Here is a 26,386-nt window from a genome sequence, read left to right as displayed (position 1 = left end):
CTTTAGTGCGAAACTAATTTTTCCACTGATTGTTTATTTGACATCTCCTTTTAGATGTCTCAGAGGCATCTCAAATTCAACGTGCCCACAACTGGACTCATGATCTTCCCCTTTCAAACCTACTCTTCCAGTGTTTTATATGTGGAAACCTAATCAGTTACACAAGTTAGAAACCTAGGAATTATTTTATTGCAGCCAATTCCTAACTTAGTGGTATTCAAACTTCTTCTCTCTGTACGCCCTCTAAAAGAATGTTTAAAAAATTATGTACCCCCTCACTGAAGTAAATTTTTGAGTCGGCCCTTTTTTCCCTTGTTAGGGAAGGGGGAGCCTGGCATTGTATTCCAAGAGCAAAGCATCATAATAAGATTAGGAGTGGGAGAGGAACCTGCCTTTCTTTTTAAATATGGCAGAAGGACTTTTGTGAAGGGAAAGTGGGAGGCAGGAAAGGCTCAGAAGCCTCCAGTAATCACTCTGTAACAAATGTTTATCTGGTTCCCCTCCTGCCTCTTCAGCCTTGTCTCATGCCTTGCTCCCTTTTGTACTCTTGTTTTTGGCAAGTTTTTGTTTTAAGTAAAAGGGGAATTTAATGGCCGTTGAAAGTGGAAAATATAAATAGGGCCTATTTGTTGGCAGTATCTGTTTGTACTACTCAGATGGTATGTAGGACCCCATTCTTTCTTATGTCTCATTTCTGGATTCTTCTGCATCGTCTTCCCTCATGGTCAGCAACATGGCTGCAGCTGTCCGAGCCTCACTCCCTTAGTACCCTCTGCCTCTTCCGCAGTTGACCATGTAAAACTTTGAAATTCACTCTGAACTAATTTAGGTCATTTGCCCACCTCTGAACCTTGACTGTGATGTAGAGAAATACTGTGCACTGACTGACTTAGGCCTTGGGTCACTGTCTCTTCCCCTGATCCCCTTTGCACTCTTTACTACTGTACTTGGCCTTCTTTCAGTTTCTTTCAGTCACAGAGCCTTTGCACGTGCTGTTCACTGCAGGGAAGGCTGATCTTTCTCTATTTTGTCTAATGATGTCTGCCTCATGCTTTAGCTCTCAGTTCAAGCTTGACTTTCCTAACTAGTTCAAACCCCCTATTGTATGTATACTTTCATGGCAGTATGTACTTCTCCTTGGTGATACTTTCTATTTGCAATTTCGTATTTTATATCATTTGATTAATTTTTTCTTTCCCTGACTAGATTATAAGTTCCATAAGGCAAAGACCATGCCTATTTTTTGCTCACCATAGTGTCCTTAGTGCCTAGAATGTTACATCCCTGTTATGTGAATATTTGTTAAGTGAATGAAAGGATAATGGTGTTTGGCAGACAGTTAGCTCCAGAGGGAATAAAGCATGTAGCTCTCCTGGCTACAGTCTATTGAGAGGGTCGGAGGAGGGACTAACCTAAAACATGTCCTTTTGCAATATTGTATAATAAGTATACGGATGCAATAGATATGTTATATACCTGAAGTCATTTTGAGAACTCAGTCCTGTTTTTACTAATCTGTAGGATATTTGCATTTTGTTTTTTAAATGACAAAGTACTTTAAAAGTATATTTGAAGTTACTCATGAGCGGAGAAATACCCTTACCTGGGTAACAGGTAAGGAAGACAAAGCATTTTATTTTATTATTATCTATAATGTATTTTCATTCTCCATTTAAAAATGGTGCTAGAATGGGAAATAATACTATTACTGGAAAGATTATTTGAACATGAGGGCATAATTTTGCTGTGGCAAGAAATATTAATGTTATAATTTTGCATCTTTAAGATCTATTCTAGTCGAGAACTTGAAGAAACATTAAATAAAATCAGGGAAATTTTGTCAGATGACAAACATGACTGGGATCAGCGTGCCAATGCAGTAAGTTTTTTATTTTTTATTTTCTTATCCCTCTCCTTGTTTTTTCAATGTTCTTTTTCAAAAACTTGGAAATTCAATAGTAGTACTATCTGGTATTTGCTTATGAAGTAGAGAGTCTGATAGGTAACATTTCTTTCTGGAAAACACATTGAGATAATAGGCCTTTTCTTAGTTAGGGTCCATTTTTTTCTGTTTTGCTAATCAGGTGGAGCCTATCTCACCCATTTGTTAGTGTCTCCCCATGTGCTACTTTCTGAACTTCATTGATGCCCAGGGACCATGACTCTCCTTAGGGTTACATAGTTGTGGAGTAAAGGGAACCCTCCTGCACTGTTGGTGGGAATGTAAATTCATAGGGATGGCATTAAATCTGTAGATTACTTTGGGCAGTATGGCCATTTAACAGTATTAATTCTTCCAGTCCAAGAGCATGGGATGATTTCTTTGAATCATCTTTAGTTTCCTTTATCAACGTGTTATGGTTCTCAGCATATAAGTCTTTCATCTCCTTGTTCAGGTTTATTCCTAGGTTTGTTTTTTTTTTTTATGTGATTTATAAAGGGATTTTTTTTTTTTTACTTTTTGATAGTTTATTGTTAATGTAAAGAAATGCAACAGATTTCTGTATGCTAATTTTGTATCCTGGTACCTTGGTGAATTCGTTTATCAGTTCTAATAGTTTTTGTGTGGGGTCTTTAGGGTTGCTATATGAATTATCATGTCATCTGCATGTAGTGACAATTTTCCTCTTCCCTTCCAGTTTGGATACCTTTAATTTCTTTTTTTGTCTGATTTCTGTGGCTAAGACTTCTAAGTTGAATAGAAGTGGTAGAGAGGCCATCCTTGTCCTGTTCCAGATTTTAGTGGGAAGGCTTTCAGCTTTTCACCATTGAGTATTGGGTTTGAGTTTGGCATAAACCATTGGCTGTGGGTTTGGCAAAAATAGCTTTTATTATGTTGAGATCTGTTCCTTTTATACCCAATTTGATAAGAGTTTTTATCATGAATGGATGTTGAATTTTATTAAATGTTTTTTCTGCATCTGTTGAGATGATCATATGGTTTTTGACCACATTGACTTGTGTATGTTGAACCATCCTGTGACCCTGGGATGAATCCAACCTGACCATGGTGTATGATCCTTTTTATGTGTTGTTGGATTCAGTTTGCTAATATTTGTTGAGGATTTTTGCATCTATATTCATGAAAGATATTGACCTATAATTTTCTTTTTTGGTAGCGTCTTTGTCTGATTTTGGTATCAGGGCGATGGTGGCTTCATAGAATGATTTTGGGAGTATTCCTTCCTCTTCAGTCTTTTGAAAGAGTTTGAGAAGGATTGGTATAAGTTCTTTTTTGTACATTTGGTAGAACTCCCCAGTGAAGCCATCCAGTCCTGGACTTTGTTTGCAGGGAGTTTTTTTTATTGCAGATTCTATTTCACTCCTAGCAATTGGACTGTTCAAATTATCTATTTATTCTTGATTCAGTTTTGGTGGGCTGTATGTTTCTAGAAACTTGGATGGACTTGTTTTTATATTTTGTGCTGTTTTAACAATATTGCAATAAACATCCTTGCACATATTTATAACAATGGTGTTTTTATTTTTGTAGGTTAAATTTTTAAAAGTGGATTGGTGGGTAAAGAGTAGATGCAATTTTATTTTAGTAGACATTGCCAAAATATTTTGAACAAAGGTATTAGGCATCCATGATCTTAACAGTAAGAGCTATTACTGGGTGCTATCGAGTCTTTTTAACTTTTGCCAATCTAATGAAGGCAAATGATGTGTCTTTGTTGTAATTTGCATTTGCTTATCACTAGTATGGTTGAACACATTTTCTTATATTTATTTTGCCCAATTTAATATTTGGTTATTTGTCTTTTTCTTATTTTACTGTCATTCCTTGTGTATTGTACTTATATATTGCAGATAATTTTTTCCTACCATATTGTAATTTTTTTAGTTGTTTAGATGCCTTCTGATTTCTCTTCTGCTTATGATAGTTTGCCTACCTTATATACCCTAAGATTGTATAACTATTCTTTCAGATGTTTTTCTAATATCCACAGTATTTTATTTTTATGTTTTCCATCCTTAATTCATCTTTAACTTTAAAGATATCTTTAAAAATTTAGAAAACCACAGAATTTAATATGAAATTATACATAATAATGGGTATGATAGGTAAACTTTTAGCTTGTATGTGTGAGCACAGATGTGTACCTGAGTGTATCTCAATTGACTGATTAATTTTATTAGGTATGTATGATGTTTATATGGAAAACATTTGGCAATCCTATTCTTAAAGGTTTAGAAATAGGGAGAAAGAGCTATTTGTGTTACAAAGTAAGTGTGATAATGTTAAAATATTGGAGATGGTGATGACTTAATGGTTGATCCTTTTGATTTTTTACTTTTGCTTATGGATGAATATAGTTTACAAATTTGGTTCTTTTAAAAATAGGCTTCTTAGTAGATAGTGGTGACGGTTGCACAACATTTTGAATGTACTTATTGCCACTAAGTTGTATACTTTAAAATGGTTAAAATGGTAAACTTTATTTTAATGTGTATTTTGTGACAATTTTGAAAAGACTCCCTTAAAACTTTAAAATTTACTTACCTACTCATACATTACATGTCTATTATGCATATAATTAAATCTATAATGTTCTTTTCCAGAAAGCTTTTTTGTTTGTTTGCATGTTTATTTAATAAAGATACATTTAATGCTGTTAAAATGTCTGAATATATAATGAAATATAATGAAAAAAATTTTAATTTTGTTCCAGTAGTGAAGTTTAGGTAGTTTTTTTTTTGCACGGCCACTTTTTAATGTCAGTAATGAGAATTCTCTTTATTTCAGCTTAAGAAAATTCGATCATTGCTTGTTGCTGGAGCTGCACAATATGATTGCTTTTTCCAACATTTACGCTTGTTGGATGGAGCACTTAAACTTTCAGCTAAGGATCTTAGATCCCAGGTGGTTAGAGAAGCTTGCATTACTGTGGCGTAAGTATATTCTTTTTTGTGATGAGTATTTTTTATGAATGAATTTCGTACTCATTGATTCAGTGATTATTCAGTAAAGCATTAGCAGGATAACCCCAAAAAAGCATATATATATTCCAAAAATCATATATATAAGGATTAAATTTGTGTGATTTAAAAAAAATCTTTCTTAATAGCACTTTATACCAACCTTAAAATATGTTTATATGTCTAAAATCTACTGGTGGATTTTTGGTCACTAACTCTGTGAGTATAAGAAGAAAGTGAATGGGTCTGAGAACTGGCTATATGTAACTTTATCTTTGCTAATTTGGATATTAAGCTTTTTATTTCTGATATTTTAGCAGTTGTCTTGGAATTATAACATGCATCATTAACTTATCAAAGTCTAAACCTATTCTGTATGTTTATATTTTTCTAAAATTTAAGGATGGTAGAACACTTAAACTCCTTTTACCACTTCTCCCGACCAGAATACTTTGTTGTATATGTTGTTGTATTCCTTTGAAGAGAGGGAACACAAAGATGCCTACTATTAATATTCATAATCTGGATTGTACTAGATGTCCTAGTCAGAACAGAATAAACAAACAAATAAAAAACCCCTCAGGAAATAAAAACTATGAGGATTGCAAGAAAAGGAACAAAACTGCCCTTATTAACAAATGATATAACTATCCATGCAGAAAATGATAAGAATTGATAGATAAATTATTATAATTAAGGGAATATATAGCAAGATTGCTAGATACAAGTCAATATATCAAAATAATTGAATATCTCTTGATAGAAAAACAAAACAAAAATCCACAAATTGTAACCTTCAAAAATAGTCCGTGATGAGAATTCTGCTTCTTGCCATGATGCAACAACTGGTACAGGATTAGCCCCCTTGCAGAAAACTGGAGAAAATATGTTAAGACAACTGTGTACAGATGATGGACAGCAGGCAGAGCGGGAGTGTAATTCTTGAAACAAACAAGTCAGTTGAACAGTATGATCAGCACAGTTTTGACCTGGATGCATTTTCTGGACCGTGGAGAGGGAGGGAGAACGCAGGCAGAGCAAGGGAGTCTTACTGAGTTGAAGAAGAAACAGATTGGAGGTTCCGAAAGCTGAAGTGGCTAAAATTTGCAGTGCAGAACACTGGAGAGGAGAGACATACAGAAAAAGAGCTATAGAAATCTGCATAGGGGATCCCATGAGTCTAGTTGAATACTAATCTGTGCATGGGAAAGGTACAACTCCCTGAGGACTGGAAAGAACTACTGGAAGCTATAAGATAAACAGCAATTCCCAGAGTTCACCTGGGCCGGGAGAGGTTCAAGTTCTGATGAGCCAGACTGGAGAAACGTTGTTGAACACCCAGGGCATTCAGTAGAGACCCCAGAAAGGCTGTTGTATAGGAATAGGACTGTTCAGGCTACTCTGGAGGCTGAGTACTCTGCAGTATTCTCAGGCCACCCCTCCCAGTAAGCTTATAAGGATCAAGCTGATTCCAAAGTACATCACTGGCCTACCAGAACAAAACTCTTACACTCTTTAAAGGAAGACAGCAACATCTGGGCACAGGTGGCACCTCTCTGCTTCTGATTTGAGTTTCACATGGGAAAACTGAAGGTATAACTGAACACTAGTAAGTAAGTCTGAGTCTGAGTACCTCTTTGAACCAGGAACCTGAAATTCTGGAACTAACTGTACCCCAACCATGTATTTTAAATAAGATATAAGTATATAGAAATTAAATAATTCCACAAACATTGTCAGAACTGTAATTACAGCATTCTTCCTAAGTGTTTTACCCAAAATTGTATTAAATTAATTAGCCTGGATTAGTTGTTTAACTACAAATTTGGAAAGAGAAGACAGATGTCCTTAGAGTCACCCAACTAATCAATGTATGGTAGAGTTCTGTTTTCAATCAAGAATTCTGAAATCCTACACCAAAGATGTCGGAGTATTTGTGACCGAAATATTAATATTTCTCATTAATAGAAATAGAGAAATACTGGACTTCCCTAGTGGTGCAGTGGTTAAAAATCCGCCTGCGAATTCAGGGGACATGGGTTTGATCACTGGTCCGGGTAGATCCCACATGCCACAGAGCAGCTAAGCCCATGCACCACAACTACTGAGCCTGTGCTCTAGAGCCCGTGAGCCACAACTACTGAGCCTGCACGCCACAACTGCTGAAGCCCATGCGCCTAGAGCCCATGCTCCACAACAAAAGAAGCCACCACAATGAGAAGCCCACGCATGCAATGAAGAGTAGCCCCCACTCACCACAACTAGAGAAAGCCCGCATGCAGCAATGAAGACCCAACACAGCCAAAAATAAAATTAAAAGAAAAAAAAGAAAGAAATAGAGGAGTACTGATTTGGGAAAGATTTTACTTATTTGTAAAATATGTTGAATTTAAGATTGATATTGGGGCATCAGAATGGAAATATCCGATGGTTAAAGACTAAAGTTCAGGACAGTCAGAGCTGAGTGTTTTACATGTCATGTTAATGGTTAAATTCTGAGATCAGATGACTTCTCCATTGCAAAGAGATGGTTAAAATGCCAAATTTCAACTTTGCACTAGACAGTAAAAGGACGGGGAAAAGAAGGAAATAGGTAATATCTGCACTTGCCTTTCTCTCTTTTGTTTTTCTGCCATTGGAACTGGTTAAAATAAAAATTTTGTTAATTCAGTAAAAGAATATTTTAAAATTGTATGGTCCTACCTATATTTAATGTTAAACTATTTTTTTAAAAAACATTTTTCTGTCTTCCTTTATAGCCATCTTTCAACAGTTTTGGGAAACAAGTTTGATCATGGCGCTGAAGCCATTGTACCTACACTTTTTAATCTCGTCCCCAATAGTGCAAAAGTCATGGCAACTTCTGGATGTGCAGCAATCAGATTCATAATTCGGGTAGGTTCTTTTCTTTTCCTTTCTTTTCTTTTCTTTTCTTCTCTTTTTTCTATCTTTCTCTCTGTGTGTTTGTCCACCTCTCTGTCTGTATGTCTCTCTCTCAGTGTACTTAAATAAATCATTAGTATTTTTTTAAACCCCAAAGGAAAATTACATTTGAATTATTTTTCTGATAATAAAAGTAATACACAGTTATTATTGAACATTTAAATAGTACAGAGGATTACAAAGTAAACATGCTTGCATACAGAATATAATAGACATAATATGCATGTACGTGTGTGAGTGTGTGTGTGTGTGTGTGTGTATAACCATGTTATAGGTGGTAGCAGGCAAATGTAAAACAATAAAAAAGTTACAGGCAGTGGTAAAAGATGACAGACAAATTCTTAATATTTCTCATCATCCACATCTTGAAGGTGCCCAAAAGAACAGAGTTAAAAAGAATAAATCTTCCACACTTGAATTCTGCTCTTCTGCAAATAACCACACTAGCCATTCAGTATGTACTTTTCCAAACTTCTGTTCTTGCCTATACAAACTGTATTTACTACAAAATGTAAATGTAGCATTTATATTTTACATATATGTAAAAATAATGTTTTTTTACACTTGCTTTTTAAACTTCATGTACTTGGGCAGCTCCCCTTGTCCATACATATAATTCTTTTTAATGTCTAAATCAGTTCTCTATTAAAGAACATAATATTAAATTGTCCTCACCATTCTTCTCCCTGAGGTTTATGAAGTTCTTTCTCTCCACCCTTTACCAACATTGAGCATTATTAGTATCTTAAAGGTTTTAAAAATTTAATAATTGAAATATTATTTCATATTCTACTCTGCATTTCTTGCATTATTAGAGACATTAGGTATTTTTTTTCCTTTAATAGTTTTTCTTTGGATTGCCAGTTTATACTTTGTGCATTTTTTTCCTCACTTGTTTCTAAGGCCTTTTTTATATGTTTTAAGAACAGTCAGCCCTCCTTATCCATGGGTTCTGCATCTGTGGGTTCAACCAACCTCAGATCAAAAATATTTGGGGGGAAAAAATCCCAGAGAGTTCCAAAAAGCAAAACTTGAATTTGCCTCCTGCTGGCATCTATTTATAGAACATTTACAGTAATTACAACTATTTACTTATCATTTACATTGTATTAACTATAATAAGTAATCTAGAGATGACTTAAAGTATACAGGAGGGTGTGTGTAGGTTTTATGCAAATACTGCACCATTTTATATAAGGGACTTGAGCATCCACAGATTTTGGAACCACCCCTGTGGACACTGTAGGATGATTGTAAATTAATTCTGTGTTGCAAATATTTTCTACCAGTTTGTCAATTCTTCAAATATTGTTTAAGTTATCGTTTGTTATATATAGAACTTTGAAATTTTTTTGCTTTGAGACAATGCTCCTTTTGTGGTTTTTGTTATAGTTAAAACAACCTTCCCCATTTCTCAATTATAAAAATATTCAATTGTTTAAAACTTTCATGATTTTGTTTCTTAGGTTTAGGTCTAACTCAGTTTTATTTCTGTGCGAAATACAGGTATCTAACTTCATTTTCCCCCAAATACAAAGCCATTTGACCCAGTGGCACGTAGTGAATTACAGTTCAGTCTTTTCTTAAAATACCACTGTTTTCATGTAGTAAATTTCCCTAAATATATGGGTCTGTTTTTTAAATGCCTTTTCAGTTTCTGTGATCAGTTTGTCCTCTCCTGTTAAGTGATGTTTTTTTCTAATACTGCTGTACCAGAAGGTTTTTTTCAGCAATTAAATCCAGTGCCTATGAAGAAATCTATGAATCTATCTATGGAAATGTTCATTTCTTTCTGTTTTAATATTTTTGTAAGCTTCACTAAATCTGGCACCTTCATAACAGTGTTCAAAAATAGTGGAAATTATTGAAATCTTTGTTTTATCCCTGTGTTTAATGGGAGTGCTTTAAATATGATGTCTGGGATAACTTTCTCGATACTTTACATTAGGTTATGAGAATTTCCTCCTATTTCTATTTTGCTAAATTTTGGTCAGCAATAGATGTGGAATCTTGTCATATATCCCTTTAATATCTTTAGAAATGGTTGTCTCTTTTCATTTATCCATTGTACATTCATGAGCTAAATTCTGCTTGATCATTGTACCATACGATGCTGCTAGATGCAGTTGGCTAATTAAGATTTTGGTATTTACTTAATATGAGTCTTTTGTAGAATTTTCTGTAATTTTTCTGTTGTTTAACATATTTTGTTATTAGGGTTTGCTGACTCAAAGTTATCCAATAACATTTCTAGTGGTTTAGACTGGGCGTTCTTACATCTCTTTTTGAAGTATTCTTGGTTATTTGTGTTTTCTCAGAATATCTATTTCATATAGATTTTAAGACTCTTTGGCATGAAGTTGTATACTGTTAATTTAAAAAAAAGTTTCTTCCACTGTGGTTATATTGCCATTTTTTTCTTATTATATTATTATATGTTCTTTTAAAAAAAAAACACTTGCTAGAGGTATTGTTATGGATTTTTTATAAGCTTCAAGTTTGTTTTATTGGTACCAATGAGGTTCTTTAATTTTTTCTAGCTCTTTAGTTTCTACATTTGTGTTTCTTAATTCCTTTCTTTGACTTGCTGTGGCTTACCTCTTTTTTTTCCCCTAGATTTTTGTGGTATATCCTTAGATAATTTGTCATAGTTTTTGTTGTTTAATATTATAACACTTTCTTATTATAATGTTTTCTTCTGAGTTTGGCATTAGCAGCATCCAGTGATTTAGATTTATCACATTCTCTTTATTTTATAATTCTCAATCATTTGTAATTTCCATTTCAACTTTCTCTTTGAATTACATAAGGATATTGTTTGCATTTGCAGATGGTTCTTTTGTTGTTCTTATCATCTTGTAATCTCATGATATTCTGATAATACAATTTCTTCTTCATTGAATAACCTGAATTTTGTTAGTATCCTAATACATCATAAATTAAATAGTCTTTTAGTATTTGCAAAGTATGAAATTCATTTATAGGGTACTTTATTCATTACTAAATCTAGTTTGTTTATTGTTCAAATTCTTCATGGTCTCATTTTTTAAAAAACTGCTTTATCTGGCAAATTCTGATTCTAGTTTTTATCAACTTTATTTTCCTAACAATTCTTGCTTCATGTACTTTATGGGTGAAAGTTTTTGACTACTACCATCTTGAAATAGTATTTTTTCTTTCCTGTCTTTTCTGTTTTATGTTCATTGTATTTGCTCCTTACCTGTTTCATTATTTTCTTAGAAGTTTCTTACTCATTGTCAGTGTCAGGAATAAAACCTCTGTTTTACTTCCCCAGCCTTTTAAAAAGTATATATTTTATCTTATTCATGTCATTTTTTTCCCCTTAACCATTAAATTAAATTGAACCAAAGACATTTTCATTTTCAGCAATTGAAATTAATTGCTTTTTTTTTTTTTTTTTGGCTGCCTTTATTCCTGCCCAAGCTTTATTAGGAAACTCTTCCCATTTAAAATTTTTGTTTGATTTTAGTGTGTTCTCAATTTTCATATATATTTATCTTTGTATATTTCAAAATGACTTTTCTTTGCCCTTATACAAGAACTCAAAAATTGGACTTTAGGTTCACATTTCTTTTCCCTCAGAATTATGTCCTTTTCACTCAATTGTTTTCTTAACTTTTTATTGTTTCTATAATAAGTTAGATATCATTTGATTTTTTAATTTAAAACAAAACACCACCTTAGGAGGCTTTATAGAAGAGTCTCTGTGTCAGGAGTTCCCTCACGGCAGCCCTTGGAGTAGATCATCTTTCATTAGTGCTTTCTTTACATAGTGGAGCCAGATTTCTGACTAAAATGAAGTTTCCTTAAATTTATGTTAGTTTTCATGGATTATTTATTTATTGCTTCTGTTTGTCATTTATCATTTCCTAAATATTTTTTTGTTTTCTGTCTTACAGCTGTATATGCTCTCAGGAAAAATTCCTTTAAATTCTACTTACTATCTTATTATCTCACTGAAAATACAAATCGGGTGTTATGTTGTTGTTGTTTTACATTATTTCCTGTTTTCTATATTTTGTTTCCCAGGTTCTGACTTGGTGTTTGGGTGAATGCGTCATCTGTAATTGTGAGGGTCACTTTTTATTTTCCTTTGGTATAGCTCCCCCGAATGTGGTGTAGCAATAGTTAGGTTAGTCTTTTGCCCCATCGCTGCCACTGTGTTGGATGTGGGTTAATCAGTCAGCAGTAGGGTTTTGAGGAGGTTATGAGAGAGGAGGAAGAATGTAGATGAGACCTCCTATGTAGTATGTTGTGGCTAGGGAGTCTCCTTGGGCTTTAACGCCACAGTAATGTTTGAGGATGGGCTCTTCTGGATGCTCTAAGGGAGCCGGGTCCACAGAGCCCTTCCACGCTGAATGTAACAGTTGAATAATATTCAGGTCAGCACTGTGTTGCATTATCCTCATTTGAACAGCTTCAGGTCTGTGGGTGGTTTCCCTCTGTAGGAACTGAAAAAAGTTTTCCCTCTAATTTTGGTTGAGTTAGTTGTGGCACACACTGATGTGCCATTCACGTTCTCCTTCACTGAAAGACTTGTTTCCCCAAGACTGGAAACAATGTGGGCAGACAGTCTTCAGCTGCCAGCCTCTTCAAGGATTGCCTCAGCTTGCAGAGAGCTGCTTTTCCCAAGGTCTTGCCCCTTCCTGGTTATGGCCCATATCTAATAACTGATTGATGTGGAAGTATAGTGCTGTGGCTATCTTAGACCAATTTGAGACTACTCTGAAGGACCATTTTAGCTCCAGAGCTTCCCAAAGCTTCGGCTTTGGGCAAAGATGTCCTTGGGCCATATCACAGATTGATTTCTTCTTCTGCTCACTCCTGCTTTCTTCTCCTCACTTCCACTGGTGTTGATCCCAAGAGCACTTCTTAATATCCTGAATGCTAAACTCCATCTCAGAGCCTGCCTCCTAGAGAACCCAACCTGTACCATTAGCTCAGAAGAAAAATAGGAGATTTAAAACATCAAATACGTATGCTTAGGTTACTATTTTATTCTTGTGTCAATTATGAACTTTTTAGTGTTTGCTTCACTAAAGAAAAACATAAGAATTACTAATAGAAACCAGAAGATTGTATATACTGACCTTTACCTGAATTCTAGAGAGCTGTGGTTCAGCCAGGATGAAAGTTCAATTAAAATCACCATTTCAAAGTACATTCACAGTAGTTATGTAGATTCACTCTGATAACCTGCTTTGATGACACAGCAGTTACTGTCTTCTCCAGCAGTAGCAGTACGTCAGAAAATAAGACCAGTACATGCCTGGTCCCTCTTAGTGCTCCATCCCCTCAAAGTACACTGTCCTAACAGTTCTCTGTAGTTATACAGTTAACTTGTCTTTATTATTTAATATTACAATCACATCTGCCCTTGTGAAACTATATCATTACTATTACTTTAATTTGGGGAAACTTTTTGACTGGTCTTAATTTCTTTCAAAATCTGATTTTATGGTATTTTTGTTCTGTTCTAATATAGCTAAATACTTGAATGCAAGGCAAATAGAAGAAGAGATTATGTAAAGTACACAGTATTTCTCAACCTCTTCTAAAATATCTTTTTCAGCATACTCATGTACCCAGACTTATACCTTTAATAACAAGCAATTGCACATCAAAATCAGTTCCTGTAAGGAGGTAAGTTTTGAAAAAACTTACTATAGCTTTATATTGGATATTGCATTATGTTTAGTTCTTAGTTGGGTGCAAAAATTAGTTGTCATCAATTTCTTGCCTTCTAGAAACCTTATTAAAATTTTTTAATCATTTAACATAAATTTAACATAAAATTTAACATAATTTTTATGTTATATAAGGGAAAAAGGAACGAAGTGCTTATTATGGCTATGCACATTTCTCAGTTTTATCCTATTAAGGTTTGGTTTATTTGGGCCACTAGTTGTTTGGTTTTCAGAGAGTATGGAGTCTAGAGTCAGCCCTTACCTAGAGTCCTACAACTGTGACTGATTGTCCTACCGCAGGCAGTTATTTTAACTGCCCTGAACCTCAGTGTTTTCGTATGTTAGTGGGGCTAATAATGTGGACCCCATGGAGTTGTGAGGGTTAAATGAGAAACACAGTGGTAGAATTGAACATAGTGTTTGGCACAGAGTATGCAGCCATAACACGTCAGTCTGTCAGTATCTCTCTCTCTCCTTATGGTTTCTACAATCTTTAATATCATCACTATCTCCACGAATAATAAAGACAGCAAAAACAAGATTTGTGCACTGGATATTTAAGAAAATTGTAAAGAACTCTTTCCCCTTTTTTGTTTGATAAATATGTTTATTTAAGTACTTTGAATGTTAGGAAAAATAAGACATCATTATTACCTGTAAGTGATTCGGAGTTTTGGGACAGTTGTTTAATTACCTCTCTCTTATGTCAGGGGTCGGCAAACAACAGCCCACTGGTCGAATCTGTCCAACAGTCTAGTTTTCTATGGCCCACAAGCTAAGACTGTTTTTTACGTTTTTGAAGGGTAGTTAAAAAGGGGGGAAGAAAAATATATAAAATAGAGACTATGTATGTGCTTCTCAAAGTTTAGAATATTTACTGCCTAAAATATTTACTATCTGGCCCTTTACAGAAAGGGTTTACCAGTCTCTGTCTTACACTGAAGAAAATGGTAATTGGAGAAATAGGAATGTGACAGAGAAGAGGAAGTCAGGAAATGCATCAGAAAATTACCTTGAAAATGGGGAGCAATTCAATACCTGTAAGGGAAGAGAGTGGGGTATAATGTACACAGAGATGGAAAGCTATGCTGTGTGCTGCAGAGCCATCGGACAGACCACTGAGGCCAGAACACATGATAAATGGGAGGATTCAGTAGGAAAAGAGGCTGACTGAGGGGAAGAAGGGGATAGGTTGAAGTCAAAGTATAGAAGGCTTTGAATATCAGGAAGAGAAATTTTGATATTGTTCCATTAGCAGTTTTTGGTGAGGAGGTAATGTCATCCATCCTAGTTTTTATTTCAGCTATGAACAGCAATTAAAAAGGGACAATGAGGGCTTCCCTGGTGGCGCAGTGGTTGAGAGCCCGCCTGCCGATGCGGGGGACACGGGTTCATGCCCCGGTCCGGGAAGATCCCACATGCCGCCGAGCGGCTAGGACCGTGAGCCATGGCCGCTGAGCCTGCGCGTCTGGAGCCTGTACTCCGCAACGGGAGAGGCCACACAGTGAGAGGCCTGCGTACCGAAAAAAAAAAAAAAGAAAAAGGGACAATGAGAAGCATTGGTTTAATTAAGTAGGACTTCTTACAGCTCATGTAAGAGAGGCAGGGTCCGAACTAGAGCTGTATTTATGATAATTGATTGAAGGAGGTTTTATTCAATACATTCAGGAGATTTCAGATATAGAAATGAGTCTTGATAATTGGATATGGATGAGGAAGGTGATGTCAAGTGCTTCAGACTGTGATCTCTAGAGTCAGAATGCCAGGGTTTAAGGCCGTGCTCTATCCTTTGGGCAAATTAATTTAACCTCCATGTTTCTCTTTTTTCTAATCTGTATCATATGGGCTCGAAGAGTAGAATTGAGAGGGTAAGAATTAAATTTGTTGTTCTGTATCAATATGTAGTGTTTGAGTTGACATTCACTGCCTGTGTAGAGATGTCTGTGAGCTGGTTGACACTCTGACTTAATGGCTGAATTGAAGAGCCAGTGCTGGAGATAAAGGACTAGGTGTGAGAAGTACAGCTGATAGAGCTAAGGGTACAGGTGATACTGCCCAAGAAAAGATAATAAAAGGGAAGTGGGCTGAGATCAGCACCAACCAGGTGGGCACCTATGTAAGGGTAGGTGGAGGGAAAGTGTTAATAAAGGAAGAAAAACAGGGCAGAGCTGTGTCGTCAGATGCCAAGAAAGAACAAAAGCTCAAGAACGAGACAGTTGAAGAAGTTAAGAACCAGAAGCCTAAGGAGAAAACACCAAATACTTGATTAAGAATCATTTGCATATATATTTAAGGGAACAAATGTAGAAATGGAAGATCCATCCCAGCTTTCTTGGTCACCATTGTATGTCTTCAGTTTATAGTACGCAGTAGGTGTTTGGTAAATATCTTTTAAATTAAGTTAAATTGTATATTTGACAAACATTTTAAGTTAAAATTATGGGGAACCCTTAAGGTCTTTTTGAACTATTAAGCATAGGAATAGTTGGAGCCTTAAATAAGTTAAGTGGGACTTCCCTGGTGGCACAGTGGTTAAGAATCTGCCTGCCAATGCAGGGGACATGGGTTCGAGCCCTGGTCCAGGAAGATCCCACATGCCACGGAGCAACTAAGCCCGTGCACCACAACTACTGAATCTGCACTCTAGAACCCGTGAGCCACAGCTACTGAGCCCGTGAGCCACAACTCTGGAAGCCTGCGTGCCTAGAGCCTGTGCTCCGCAACAAGAGAAGACACTGCAATGAGAAGCCCGTGCACTGCAACGAAGAGTAGCCCCCACTTGCCACAACTAGAGAAAGACCGCACCCAGCAACGAAGACCCAATGCAGCCAAAACTAAATAAATAAAGAAATTTATTTTTTAAATTAATTAATTATTTGACAGTAAAGATATCTAAAAACATGTCTTATGCTTTAATTTAGGGGGCAAAGTGGAATATTATAGAAGAAAGTGTTAACATTTAGTTATAAATTAATATAACAATATAATGTTATGACATTTAGTTATAATTAACTTTTATTTTTCAGGCGTTCATTTGAATTTTTAGATTTGTTGTTGCAGGAGTGGCAGACTCATTCATTGGAAAGGTATGCATTGACTATTCCTGTCCCACGACCCTCCCCTCCCCATTGTCACCGGTTCTTTAGAAATTGATGTGACTGGTTTTGCATTATTTCTCATTTTGCTTTAAAAGTTATTAGCACTGATTTTCCCTTAAAGCTGTGGTGCTCCTCTTATTCATTACAGCTATGATTTTCTTCTTTGTGGGGTGAGTGAGGGTCTCTTAGTAAATGGGTTATATAAGGTATTCCAGGTTAAATTGGGCAAATATTTTAAAATGTATTTCTAGTCACGTGAGATAGGTTTCCTGAGGTGCAGTTAACCAAGTAATGAATTATTTAAGATAGAAGAAAGGCACTTCCTTTCAGAGGAAAGAGATTAAAAAAGTGAAAGAGGAATTTTCTGGTGGTCCAGTGGTTAGGACTTGGCGCTTTCACTGCCAGTGCCCGGGTTCGATCCCTGGTCAGGGAACTAAGATCCTGCAAGCCTTGCTGCGCGGCCATTAAAAAAAAAGGTGAGAGAGATTTGTTGGAAAGTTTTTCCACACCAGTTGTCAGTTGTCATTGGTCAAGTATACACTGGGCAGCATCTAATGAAGCTCTAAGATGAACAAGAGGAAAATGTTGGTCAGTGGCTATTTGCATGGCTGTATTTCTCATTAATTTCAAGTTTGAAGCTTGGGATATACATGCATTTATGTTGAACACGTTGCTGATTTTCCATTCTCATGGAAATCATTAAATCTATTCATAACCCATTTCTAAAACATAGAATTTGTTGTTTACTGCAGGCATGACATAATTCCAAATTTTCTTTAAGTTCTTTTGTGGCAGCTGCTATTCAGTTTGGTTAGATTATAACTGATTGTACTATTAGCAAATAATTTTATACATTGGTAGATTAGTGAGGAACCACACAAAAGGTTTTTTTTAATTCATAAAAAATTTGAGATTTGAGTGCTATATGTCTGGACTCCATCTGAAAATAATTATGTCCAGGTTTATAATGTTTGACTTGTCAGAAGGAAACCATACATGAGTGAAATGTATGGGATGGGTTATTAGGAAATCTTGCAATCTTAGATTTATTATTGTGTACTAATTATGTTTTTATCTCCCTTGCCCCTTTGTGATTGATGCATAATGTATAGGCAGTATCATTTATGGTGAAATACATAGGTTTACATATGAATCTAAAGGTGTTTTATTTTATAGACATGCAGCCGTCTTGGTTGAAACTATTAAGAAGGGAATTCATGATGCTGATGCAGAGGCCAGAGTGGAGGCAAGAAAGTAAGTCTATAATGTAGTTTTTGACAGTTTAAACATACTTTGGTCTTTTCTTTGACAGGAATTATATTGGGAGAATGAAAATATCATTCAAATGTCCCAAGTATTCTATTTGATTAGCTCTTTAGTAAAATGGAGGTTGATTTGTCTCCATTAAATCTGTACTGGGTGTCTTAACAGTTCACTTAGCATTGTCATTTGTACATTCAACAGTATTCCCGTTCCATCATAACATACTCACTTTTGCTGTGAATAAAAATAACTAATTTATTGAACATTTAACATGTACCTGATACTGTTTAGGGCAGTAGGTGTATGTTATTTTCTAATCCTTAAAATGATCCCACAAAGGTGTTGTCTCCTTATATTGGCAACTGAAGTTTGGAGATTTGGGAGTTTACCCAAGGCCACACAGACCCTAAGGATTACAGCCAGCTTTTGAACTGAGATCTCCTTTTCTCAAAAGCTTGCCGTCTTTCTACCAAAACTTGTTAAATATAGAAAGTATTCTACTTGGCACATTGTGGGTGTATTAAAAACCTATGGGGGACTTCCCTGGTGGCACAGTGGTTAAGAATCCACCTGGCAACGCAGGGGACACAGGTTCGATCCCTGGTCCAGGAAGATCCCACATTGCTGAGGAGCAACTAAGCCCGTGTGCCACAACTACTGAGCCTGAGCTCTAGAGCCCACAAGCCACAACTACTGAAGCCCACGCGCCTAGAGCCCATGCTCTGCAACAAGAGAAGTCACTGCGAGGAGAAGCCTGTGCACCACAACGAAGAGTAGCTCCCGCTTGCCGCAACTAGAGAAAGCCTGCGTGCAGCAACGAAGACCCAACGCAGCCAAAAATAAATTTAAAAACTAAAAAAAAAAAACCTATGGGCTTAAAAACCTTTGTTCTTCTTGAACGTACACATTTTACGGTTAATGTCTAATAATGCAAAGTTATTACTTTTTGTTGTTTGTTCATTTGTTTTACAGGACTTACATGGGTCTTAGAAACCACTTTCCTGGTGAAGCTGAAACACTGTATAATTCCCTTGAGCCATCTTATCAGAAGAGTCTTCAAACTTACTTAAAGAGTTCTGGCAGTGTAGCATCTCTTCCACAATCAGACAGGTCCTCATCTAGCTCACAAGAAAGTCTCAAGTAAGGTCATATAAATGATAATTACTGATTTCTTTGTCTCTCCAGCTCCACAAAGTTCCTTATGTTGGATGGTTGAATATCTGATTGCTTTCACTTGAAGCCTTTTTGAAAGATGATGACTGAATGTGCTTATTTTCTTTGGCCTGTTTTCTCAGGGGTTGGATTACATACTTGTATAACTTCTCGTTAGGTAAAGAGTATAGGGATTCAAATTTTGTTTGAATATGTTCGTGTCTGTGAAAAAGATTGGAAAGCATTAATTTGTATACTTTTCTTAATACCTGGAAAATAGTCAATATAGTAAGTAGCCCATTTCTAGGGCACTGTAGTGGAAGAACTGTAATGGAGATTCAGAAGTCATCTTCAGAACTCTTACACAGCAGTGTAACTGGTAAAAACTCCACTGCTTTCTTTCCTCACCTCTTGCACGGTTTAAGATTTCAGCACATCCCTCAAGGGGGCAAAATTATCTAGTATCTGACTCACTTCTCTGTAACTCCACTCATCATTATGTTGGCTACCTCAAACCCTTGCTTCCTTGGCTTACCCCTATTTTCTGTTTCTGTAGCCCTATGAGACTGCTAAGATACCTAGCAGTGGCCACAACTATCTGAAGATTTCCCCAGGGAAGAGCAGCTCACAGAATGTCAGTTTACCTCCCTGTAATTCCTGTCTCTTTAGGACCTTAACCCCACAATGATTGCTGTTTGCCTTTGCAGCTCTCTGGTACAGAACTGGGACTGGGAGGCACCTAGGGCACAAAATTCAAGGAAGCACTCACAGGGTCTTGTGAGTACTGTACTAAATAAAAGTTCAGTGACTTACATGTTTTCGGAGTAAAAGCAGATATGATTTGATTTTAAAAAACAATTCTTGTAGGAATAATTACCTATTTAAACTTCTCTTTAAATTTGTGATAAATCCTTCACCTCAAATGAGGTTTGTTGCTTCTTTTCCCTTTACTTTGATTTACTACTCAAACTTTAAAGTGTATATGAATCACCTGAAGATCATGTTAAAATGCAGAAGCTGATTCAGTAAATCTGGGATGGGACCTGAGATTTTGCATTTTTTACATACTCCTGGGTGATGTCATGCTTTTTGTCTGTGGACCAGACTTTGAATAGCAAGGATCTAAACAAGATATTTTCTTACTCTAGTAGAACATCTTTAAACATAAACAAACGACTTTAAAATCTGTGGACTTGAAGTGGTCTGCCTCAACCTATTAGAGTAACAATTTTAGGGGACAGTTATAAAAATAATATAATACTGGGTTTAATAACCAACTACCAAATTTACCATTTGATAATAATAACTTAAAGAATGTTTTTCAACACTCTGTCATTAACCTCTCTTCCCCTTACCTTTAAAATTTGTAGACAGGGAATTCCCTGGCGGGCCAGTGGTCAGGACTCCATGCTCTCACTGCCGAGGGCCTGGGTTCAATCCCCGGTCAGGGAACTAAAACTCCCACAAGCCACACAGCGTGGCAGATAGATACATACATACATACATACATAGATATACTTTCCAGACTCTCTCACATACTTAGATATTTATTTATGGGCCTCAGAGTACCATAGTAATTAAAGATAAATAATCAAAAAAGATATTAAAGGAGGCAGTGGATTCTTTGAATTGATTCTAGGTGTTTTCCTTTCTAATCATACATGTTATCCTCAGCAGTAGTCCTTAGCTTTGTTTCTGTTGCCCCATGCAGTAATACTTAATAGAACTGCTATTGACCGTGTTATACCTACAGGGTAACTGCACGAGTTACCAATGGCCACAACCATATGACTTCGGTGAGACAGGCCTTGGTTACACTGAATTCCCTGTGTACTAGCAATAATACTACCTTTCTCTAAGTAAAATTTCTCAGAATAGAAGTGTTGGAGAGTGCTATTATTGAGTTCCCTGTGGTAGTGTGTGCTGAGGACCAGAGTGAACAACAGCAACCTGGTCCCTGTTTCTGTAGAGCTTACAGTCTTTATTCAATGCTAGTTATTTCATTTTTGCTTCACAGCTAACTTAGATACCACTGATATATGACAACAACTGTTCTAAAGTGATTTGTAAAAGGAAAGTTGAAATCAGAAATACTTCTCAACTCTTCGGAAAACTCAATGTTATTTCATTAATTTTTGTCAGAGGAGTGATAAATTATGTCGTCTTACTAAAAGTATTTCTTTTTACCTTGCAGCCGCCCTTTTTCTTCCAAATGGTCTACAGCAAACCCATCAACTGTTGCTGGAAGAGGTAAATTGCCTTTTTAACTAAGAGTCATAGCATATTTTACTTAATAGAGTAAAAGTGATTTATAAATAACTTAAAAGTTACTATGTAAAAAGATATTCTCACTCTGGGTCACATCAAGAGTTGAAAAGTTTAAAACACAGAGTTACACTTTAAAAGTTTTAAAAGCACATTAGAACAGTTTTAAAGCTAAGCAGTTTAAAGCAGTAGCTTTTAAACTGTTTTAATATGACCCACAGTGAGAAAATCATTTTACATAGTAAATACCACACTTATATACTGTACCTGTGTTTGTATACCATATACATATACTACATGTCATAGATACAATATAGTGTATATAATTATATACATACAATATACATATGCTGTGTAGTATATTGTATATAAGTATACATATATAGTGTAATCCAAAGTTCCAGGAAGCCTACTTACCCTTACCTGTGATGCATTCTCTTTTCTACTGTGTTTCATTTCCTTAAAGTGCTGTCATGACCCACTTAGTTGATTTCACAGCCTATTAATGGGTCATAACTCAGAGTTTATAAAACTCCTCATTAAAACTGAAAAACTAAAGACCAGAAATTTAATGACTTAATTGGCATTACCTAAGAGTGGCAGAACCTGCATTATTTTCTGAATTATTCTATTCCCAGGCTAGTTCTACTTGCATTATTCTTATAGTTAAAAAATAGCCCCGCTGTCATCTATTTATCTTGTAACAGTGCTTCATTTTCATGAATCAATCATAAACATCATCCTTTCATCTATAAAACAGTCCTATGAACTTTACAAAGTATAGTTATTTTTCCCATTTTATGAAAGGAGAAAATGAGGCAGAGAAATATTGAGAAAATTGTCCAAGAAGAATTAGTTATGACAGCATTGAAACTGAGGCATTCTGATTTTAAAATATGCTAAAGTACTTTCTAGTATCCATTTGGCCACTACTTCCTTTTTGACCATTTGTCATCATGGATTAATCTCATGGTGATTTCAAGTTTATATAATTTTTGTGCCGTTTGCAGTGACTGAAATAATAGGTTACCTTTGCTTTGTTTTTCATAGTATCAGCAGGCAGCAGCAAAGCCAGTTCCCTTCCAGGAAGCCTACAGCGTTCACGAAGTGATATTGATGTGAATGCTGCTGCTGGTGCCAAGGCACATCATGCTGCTGGGCAGTCTGTACGAAGTGGGCGGTTAGGTGCAGGTGCCCTGAATCCAGGTTCCTACGCATCACTAGGTAAGACAGCTAACTATGGGAAAGTACAACATTTTCTCCCTGGTCTCAGGGAAGCAGTGAATCATCATCAGTTTCAGTGATTGATGATGGTGATATATTTATCATTTCTATTTCATTCTTGCTAGTTAAGGATAGTCCATATGTTTTATATGATTCTGTCCTTGCAATGTAGTTCTGAGGTATCTGAAATACCTTGTTTCTCTTTTCCCCCTGTTGTCCTCCTAACCATCTTAATCAAAGGAACAATTCTTTATTCCATGATTTGCATATAGAATTTTCAAAGTTCTGCACTACAGCCACATCCAGCTGCTGGATACTAAGGGAGTTTGGTGTTGTACCCAGCTTCTCTATCCTCTTTCTCCTACTTCAGTTCCCTTACCAAGAAGTTAAAGCCTTTTGGAAATCTGGGAAAACCGCAAAGCTGAATCATAATCAAAGCTTAAAAATAAATAAAATACCTAGGAATAAACCCACCTAAGGAGACAAAAGACCTGTATGCAGAAAACTATTAGACACTGATGAAAGATATTAAAGATGATACAGACAGATGGAGAGATATACCATGTTCTTGGATTGGAAGAATCAACATTGTGAAAATGACTATACTACCCAAAGCAATCTACAGATTCAGTGCAATCCCTATCAAACTACCAATGGAATTTTCCACAGAACTAGAACAAAAATTTTCACAATTTGCATGGAAACACAAAGGACCCCGAATAGCCAAAGCAATCTTGAGAAAGAAAAACGGAGCTGGAGGAATCAGGCTCCTGGACTTCAGAGTATACTACAAAGCTACAGTAATCAAGACAGTATGGTCCTGGCACAAAAACAGAAATATAGATCAGTGGAACAGGATAAAAAGCCCAGCGATAAACCCATGCACATATGGTCACCTTATTTTTATATAAAGGAGGCAAGAATATACATTGGAGAAAAGACAGCCTCTTCAATAAGTGGTGCTGGGAAAACTGGACAGCTACATGTAAAAGAACGAAATTGGAACACTCCCTAACACCATACACAAAAATAAACTCAAAATGGATTAAAGACCTAAATGTAGGCCAGACACTATAAAACTCTTAGAGGAAAACATAGGCAGAACACTCTATGACATCCATCATAGCAAGATCCTTTTTGACCCACCTCCTAAAGAAATGGAAATAAAAACAAAAATAAACAAATCAGACCTAATGAAACTTAAAAGCTTTTGCACAGCAAAGGAAGCCATAAAAAAGATGAAAAGACAACCCTCAGAATGGGAGAAAGTATTTGCAAATGAAGCAGCTGACAAAGGAATTATCTCCAAAATATACAAGCAGCTCTTGCAGCTCAATATCAAAAAAACAACCCAATCCAAAAATGGGCAGAAGACCTAAATAGACATTTCTCCAAAGAAGATATACAGATTGCCAACAAACACATGAAAAGGTGCTCAACATCACTAATCATCAGAGAAATGCAAATCAAAACTACAATGAGGTAATACCTCACACCGGTCAGAATGGCCATCATCAAAAAATCTACAAACAATAAATGCTGGAGAGGGTGTGGAGAAAAGGGAGCCCTCTTGCACTGTTGGTGGGAATGTATATTGATACAGCCACTGTGGAGAACAGTATGGAGGTGCCTTAAAAAATTGAAAATAGAACTACCATATGTCCCACCAATCCCACTACTGAGCATATACCCTGAGAAAACCATAATTCAAAAAGAGTCATGTACCACAATGTTCACTGCAGCACTGTTTACAATAGCCAGGACATGGAAGCAACCTAAGTGTCCATCAACAGATGAATGGTTAAAGAAGATGTGGCACATATATACAATGGAATATTACTCAGCCATAAAAAGAAACAAAATTGAGTTATTTGTAGTGAGGTGGATGGACCTAGAGTCTGTCATACAGAGTGAAGTAAGTCAGGAAGAGAAAAGCAAATACCGTATGCTAACACATATATATGGAATCTTAAAAAAAAAAAATGGTCCTGATGAACCTAGGGGCAGGACAGGAATAAAGACACAGACGTAGAGAATGGGCTTGAGGACACAGGGAGAGGGAAGAGTAAGCTGGGATGAAGTAAGAGAATAACATTGACATATATACACTACCAAATGTAAAACAGATAGCTAGTGGGAAGCAGCCGTGTAGCACAGGGAGATCAGCTCGGTGCTTTGCTACCACCTAGAGGGGTGGGATAAGGAGGGTGAGAGGGAGACGCAGGAGGGAGGGGATTTGGGGATATACGTATGCGTATAGCTGATTCACTTTGTTATGCAGTAGAAAGTAACACACCATTGTAAAGCAATTATACTCCAATAAAGATGTTTAAAAAAAAAAAACTTAAAACATATATTCCCAAAGCTATTCAGGGTTTGTTTTTTATATCCATCAACCTTAAAAGTGCTTCATTTTTCTTTCTCTTGGGTAGTACTCAGGGAACACTAGGCAGGCAGATCATTGGAACACAATAAGAAGTGCAGAGATTCTAGGTGTGAATGTGGTACATGATAAAGGTGGCATAGCTGCATTCAATGAGGAAAGCATAAATTATACAGTAAATGGTGTTTAGACATATGGCTTTCAATTTGGTACAAAATTAAGTTAGAACCATGTTTCATACCATATAAAAATTTATTCCAGATAACTAAGAAGTTGAACAAAAATATAAAGCATCTTGACAAAAACATAGTGGTTGAGTATTCATCTAATCTCAGATTGGAGAAGAAATTTCTAAGCATAAAGAGCCAGAAAACCATGAGGGAACATCCCTTAGGATCGAAATCTTAAGTGTGAAAATATAAAATCAAGTGACTGAAAATTAAAAGGGAAAAAAATTTTGCCAATACTACAAAAAAAGCTGAAATGTCAACAAGTTTTATAAGTCTATGAGAAACAGATGAGCTTATTTTTATAGAAAAAAATTTTACATATATCAAGAAAAGCATATTTCAGAATTGCCCCCAAAACCCCCAAACAGATGTTGGACCTCCACTGTAATCAAACAAATGCAAACTGAAAGACCGGTAAATGCAGCAAGAAAGTTAAGGTTAGTGCCTACTGTTCATAAAGAATGTGTTTGAAAGTGCTGATGTGAAGTAATCATGGAATACTTTATCTGAGTGGCATTTTAATAATACCCATGAAGCTTTTTTAAATGTTGAGAGTTTTGAGCCAGTAATTCAGAAGTTTAGAGATAATTATGCCAAGAAATAAAAGGAATATTCATTATGTTTCTAAAAATAGATGTATTAGCTTCAACCTTGATGTGTAACAAAGAGGGAGTGATTAAGTTATGGTATATCCTTACAGATACTGTGCAGCCATTAACAAGTCATATTTTTAAAAAAATTTTATTTATTTTTGGCTGCATTGGGTCTTTGCTGCTGCACGTGGGCTCAGTAGCTGTGGCACGCTGGCCCTAGAGCATTCGGGCTTCAGTAGTTGTGGCGCGTGGGCTCAGTAGTTGTGGCTCGAGGGTTCTAGAGCTCAGGCTCAGTAGTTGTGGTGCACGGGCTTAGTTGCTCCATGGCATGTAGGATCTTCCTGGACCAGGGGTCGAACCCATGTCTCCTGCATTGGCAGGTGGATTCTTAACCACTGTGCCACCAGGGAAGCCGCAACAAGTCATATTTTTAGCAAAGATCAAATGATATGGCCTACCAAGCAATGTGTGATACTTTCATTATTTTGTATAAAATTATACATAGATGAAAAACTGGACAAAAATGGGTTTTTTTGTTTGTTTTTTTGTTAAGATTCATCTCTGTTGTTGCATGTAGCTAAAGTTCATTTATTTATATTTCTAT

The 26,386-nt window shown here is 36.1% G+C and overlaps 1 protein-coding gene across 20 annotated transcripts in view; it reads left to right on the top strand.

Moving 5' to 3' along the window:
* The window catches only part of CLASP2 (cytoplasmic linker associated protein 2), a 178,148-nt gene that overhangs the window by 70,687 nt on the left and 81,075 nt on the right, over positions 1-26,386 (top strand). For all 20 annotated transcript variants that reach the window (XM_089918983.1, XM_089918981.1, XM_089918984.1 and 17 more), the window contains 9 exons: positions 1,787-1,879; positions 4,751-4,896; positions 7,683-7,818; positions 13,460-13,530; positions 16,601-16,660; positions 17,849-17,926; positions 18,908-19,075; positions 21,282-21,337; positions 22,403-22,576. In XM_089918983.1, coding sequence (XP_089775109.1) covers positions 1,787-1,879; positions 4,751-4,896; positions 7,683-7,818; positions 13,460-13,530; positions 16,601-16,660; positions 17,849-17,926; positions 18,908-19,075; positions 21,282-21,337; positions 22,403-22,576 — 982 coding nt within the window. The remainder of the gene's footprint in view (positions 1-1,786; positions 1,880-4,750; positions 4,897-7,682; positions 7,819-13,459; positions 13,531-16,600; positions 16,661-17,848; positions 17,927-18,907; positions 19,076-21,281; positions 21,338-22,402; positions 22,577-26,386) is intronic.

The sequence above is a fragment of the Delphinapterus leucas genome, chromosome 10, assembly GCF_059928025.1.
Source record: "Delphinapterus leucas isolate spDelLeu-1000000601 "Yukka" chromosome 10, BTC_Dleu_Yukka2, whole genome shotgun sequence".
Classification (NCBI taxonomy): Eukaryota; Metazoa; Chordata; class Mammalia; order Artiodactyla; family Monodontidae; genus Delphinapterus; species Delphinapterus leucas.
The sequence above is the reverse complement of the archived record's forward strand: the minus strand, read 5'-3'. Positions and strand labels throughout refer to the sequence as shown.